The sequence below is a fragment of the Lycium ferocissimum genome, chromosome 9 (genome assembly GCF_029784015.1).
Source record: "Lycium ferocissimum isolate CSIRO_LF1 chromosome 9, AGI_CSIRO_Lferr_CH_V1, whole genome shotgun sequence".
In the NCBI taxonomy this organism is placed as follows: domain Eukaryota; kingdom Viridiplantae; phylum Streptophyta; class Magnoliopsida; order Solanales; family Solanaceae; genus Lycium; species Lycium ferocissimum.
Window position 1 is genome coordinate 20255797 of NC_081350.1, and position 3482 is coordinate 20259278.

General features: G+C 36.6%; 1 protein-coding gene across 1 annotated transcript; it reads right to left on the reverse strand.

Annotated features, from left to right (window-relative positions):
* Positions 1-374: 374 nt before the first annotated feature.
* On the reverse strand, positions 375-1292 carry LOC132031647 (uncharacterized). The gene has a single exon (XM_059421600.1). The coding sequence runs from the start codon at positions 1290-1292 to the stop codon at positions 375-377; it is 918 nt and encodes a 305-aa protein (XP_059277583.1).
* Between the last annotated feature and the right edge of the window lie 2190 nt (positions 1293-3482).

The window sequence follows — 3482 nt, forward strand, 5'->3', positions numbered from 1 at the left end:
AATAAGGACATGCTAACTTTCCAGCAGTCATCCACCTAGACAACATCCCGTAGGCAGGAAAATCATTAATAGTCCACATTAAAGTGGCCCGCAAATTAAAATTCTGCTTAAGAGAAACGTCAAACGTCTCAACCCCTTCAACCCACAATATTTTCAACTCATCAATCAAAGGTTGCAAGTATACATCAATCAAAACTTTTGGATTACGTGGGCCAGGAATGATGCAATTAAGGAATATATATGGACTAGTCATACACAACTCAGGTGGAAGATTATATGGTGTTAAGAAAACAGGCCAGCAAGAATATGGTGTAGCAGAAACAGAATGTGGAGCGAATCCATCGGAACATAAACCCAACCTAATGTTCCGTGGTTCACGACGCAAAGTTTGGATATGTTGCGTCAAAATGTTTCCAAGCCTCTCCGTCCGATGGATGACACATAACCCTGTGCGGCCTTCTATTTTCACTGTGCCATCTCATATGAGGAGCGGAGCTATTTGATGCGTACAACCTCTTTAACCTTGGTATAAGAGGTAAGTAATGCATCGCCTTAACGGCAACCCTCTTCCCGCTATGAGTCCGCTTAAAACGAGCTCTTCCACAAAACTTACAAGATTCTAGACCTTTGTCATCCTTATAGTATAACATGCATCCATTTCCATTTTCACAACAATCAATTCTCATCGACGAGAGTCCTAACTTAGACACTAATCTTTTTGCCTTATAGTAGTTTTCAGGTATCTCTAATTTCGGGTCAACTAATTCATGTATAAGGGCAATCACAAAGATCCATTGCACCTTGAGGAACATTCCAATCGCTTTGATGCTTAATAATCTAACGAAGAATAGACAATTGAGAGTGGGGACTCCTTCATATAAAGGCCGACTAGCATTTTTCAATTGTTCAAAAAAACGACTAGCTTCTTCATTTGGAGCTTCTTCATCATGGTTACCGTATTCAAAATTGGAATGCATCCCATAAGCATCTTGAACCATGTCGTGCATTCTAGAATTTTGGACATTAGGTTCCACCGCCCTACTACTTTCACCAACAACAAAGTTTTGAAATCTACCAAAACTACTATTCGTTTCTCCATGACTAGTCCACACTGTATAATCTTTTTCAAAGGCATCTTTATAGAGATGAAGCCTAACAATCTCTGGTTTCTCGTAATTCATACATTTACATTTCACACAAGGGCACCTAACCAAGCCATGAATTTGAAAAGTTTCAAGTGTCATTGCATAGTCAACAAAAGCATCAACACCGTCTACAAATTCTTGCCTCATCCCCCCTCGGCCGTCGTTTGTCCTATTATACATCCAACTACGAGATTCCATCTACACAAACAGTACCAAATTTGAAATTGTTAAGGAACAAATTCAATGAATAATTTAATTCAATGTTCAAAACCCAAATCACCAGTTTCCCTAATTAGCAAATTAAAGCTTCAGACTAGGAAAAATTAACTAGGACAATTTAATCTAAGAAAATTTTAAAATTAATTATCATTTATTTACTTTTTCCATCCTTTACTGACTAATCTTTTTGGAATAGTAACGAACGTCATGATTCGGTACTCCATTTTTTTTCTTTACAATTCAACAACTTTAATACCCTTCATTAATTGTTTTCTTTTTATATTTCTTTTTTTGTCAAAGTCCGACACGAACTTTACTAATATGACAAAATGGTCTACTGTTTTATTTAGTTAATGATGCCATCATGCCCCAAATAAAGTTGTACAAAACAATGGAAGACAAAAGACAGCAAGATAACAATTGCGGTGTTTCTAATTCCAAGTTACATTAAGCATCAATTCAACAATTAAAATAGAGAAAGCACATTTTGAGAGAGGAAAACACATACCAGAAAGATTAAGGATGTTGTCTACTGATCGTCAAAGTTGTCAATAGAGGCGGCACAATGATCTCCTAAATCATGCACAAACAACTGAGAAAAGAAAAAGGGAAGATTGGGTCAATTCTCTCCAAGACTCGAACATTTTAGTTAGAGCAACAAAAAAAGGGGAAGTAACTTTCAGAATTAAAACGAAAAAGGAAATTACTGAATCAAAGGACAAGTTAGGGCTTACCCAGAAGATGGAAAATGAAGGTGGAGAGCATTGGAAGAAGACAAGGGCGTGAGATATGGGGAAAATGAAGTGGTAACAGATCTGAGAGCGTACAAAATGGGGGAGAGATTTGGAAGAAGTAGTCAATTAGGCAAACTCTTTTTTCAATGTCATATCTGAAACAAGCTTTTTTCGAATTTGGGTAGGGACGGCGGCGGCGGTGGATCGGCGGAATGATGGTGACGTCGCCGGAGTTATTAGGGTTAGACAGAGAGGGGCGGGGGGGGGGGGGGAAGGTGAGAGGAAAAGAGGGAGAAATGGGAAAGAGAAGGGTTTAATTTCATCTGTGTTGATTTTATTACACTGAGTAATTATACCGACCTCATGAGGTCGGTATATTTAATAATTTTATTTTTAATTTAAAATAATACCGACCTCGTGAGGTCGGTATTTTTTGAAATTAAAAATAAAATTATAATTTATTTAGCATGAAATAAATTTCCGACATAACGTGGTCGGTACATTATTTTTTCAAATTTTTGGTACAATATTACCGACCTCACGAGGTCGGTTTATTTTTAAAAAAATTAAAAAATAAATATTACGAGTTTACCGACCTCATGAGGTCGGTTTTTTTCCGACCTCAACTGAGGTCGGTTTTTTGAGGTCGGAAAATGCTGTTTTTTTAGTAGTGTCCTGTTTGCATTAAGATACTCTTTCTCAGTAAACTATCTTTCGCAGAAAATTAAGATAGCAGAATGCTCTAAAAAAAGAAATGATCTTTTTCTGCATTCAGTAATCTTTTTCTTTATGACGGGGTGAAAAGCTAGTGACTATTGTGAAAACAATTTTAACTTCCAAGTAAACAAATGTGATAAATTCAAAGAAAACCCAATTCAACTAAATGAGTATCAATTTCCAGTCCAAGATATATACCTTATATATAGGAAATATGATGTTAGAATAGCACAACAAAAAAATTATCGAGGATCAGTATCTCTCATCAAATGCTACGCGAACAGCGTGATTGATTGCTGAGCAAAGGTCAACGAACATGCTGGAACTATCTTCTTCATTCGGGAATTTCATCAAACATCTTGTTATTGATTTGTTTTTTGTTTTAGCGGCAACTTCCTGTGGCCAGTGTTGGAGCAGTCAGGGCACCAAAGCAGAAAATTACAAGAAAGCTAAATTTTTTTTTATCAATTTGAAGCTAGGTATTTATGGCGAGACACAAAATTGAAAAAGTCAAAAAAAGAAAACCAAAGGGAGACCAGAATCAAGAATAAATGAAATAAAATACCTGCAAGAGAGAGAATTGGAACTGAAAGTAGAAGTGGAAGCAGTAACACACATGAACTAATAAGGGAGGAAAGAGATGAACTTACACAACTGGTCGATTGAG

Excerpts from the sequence above, each read along its gene's own strand:
- LOC132031647 (XM_059421600.1), bottom strand. The coding sequence starts at position 1,292 with ATGAGGCAAGAATTTGTAGACGGTGTTGATGCTTTTGTTGACTATGCA.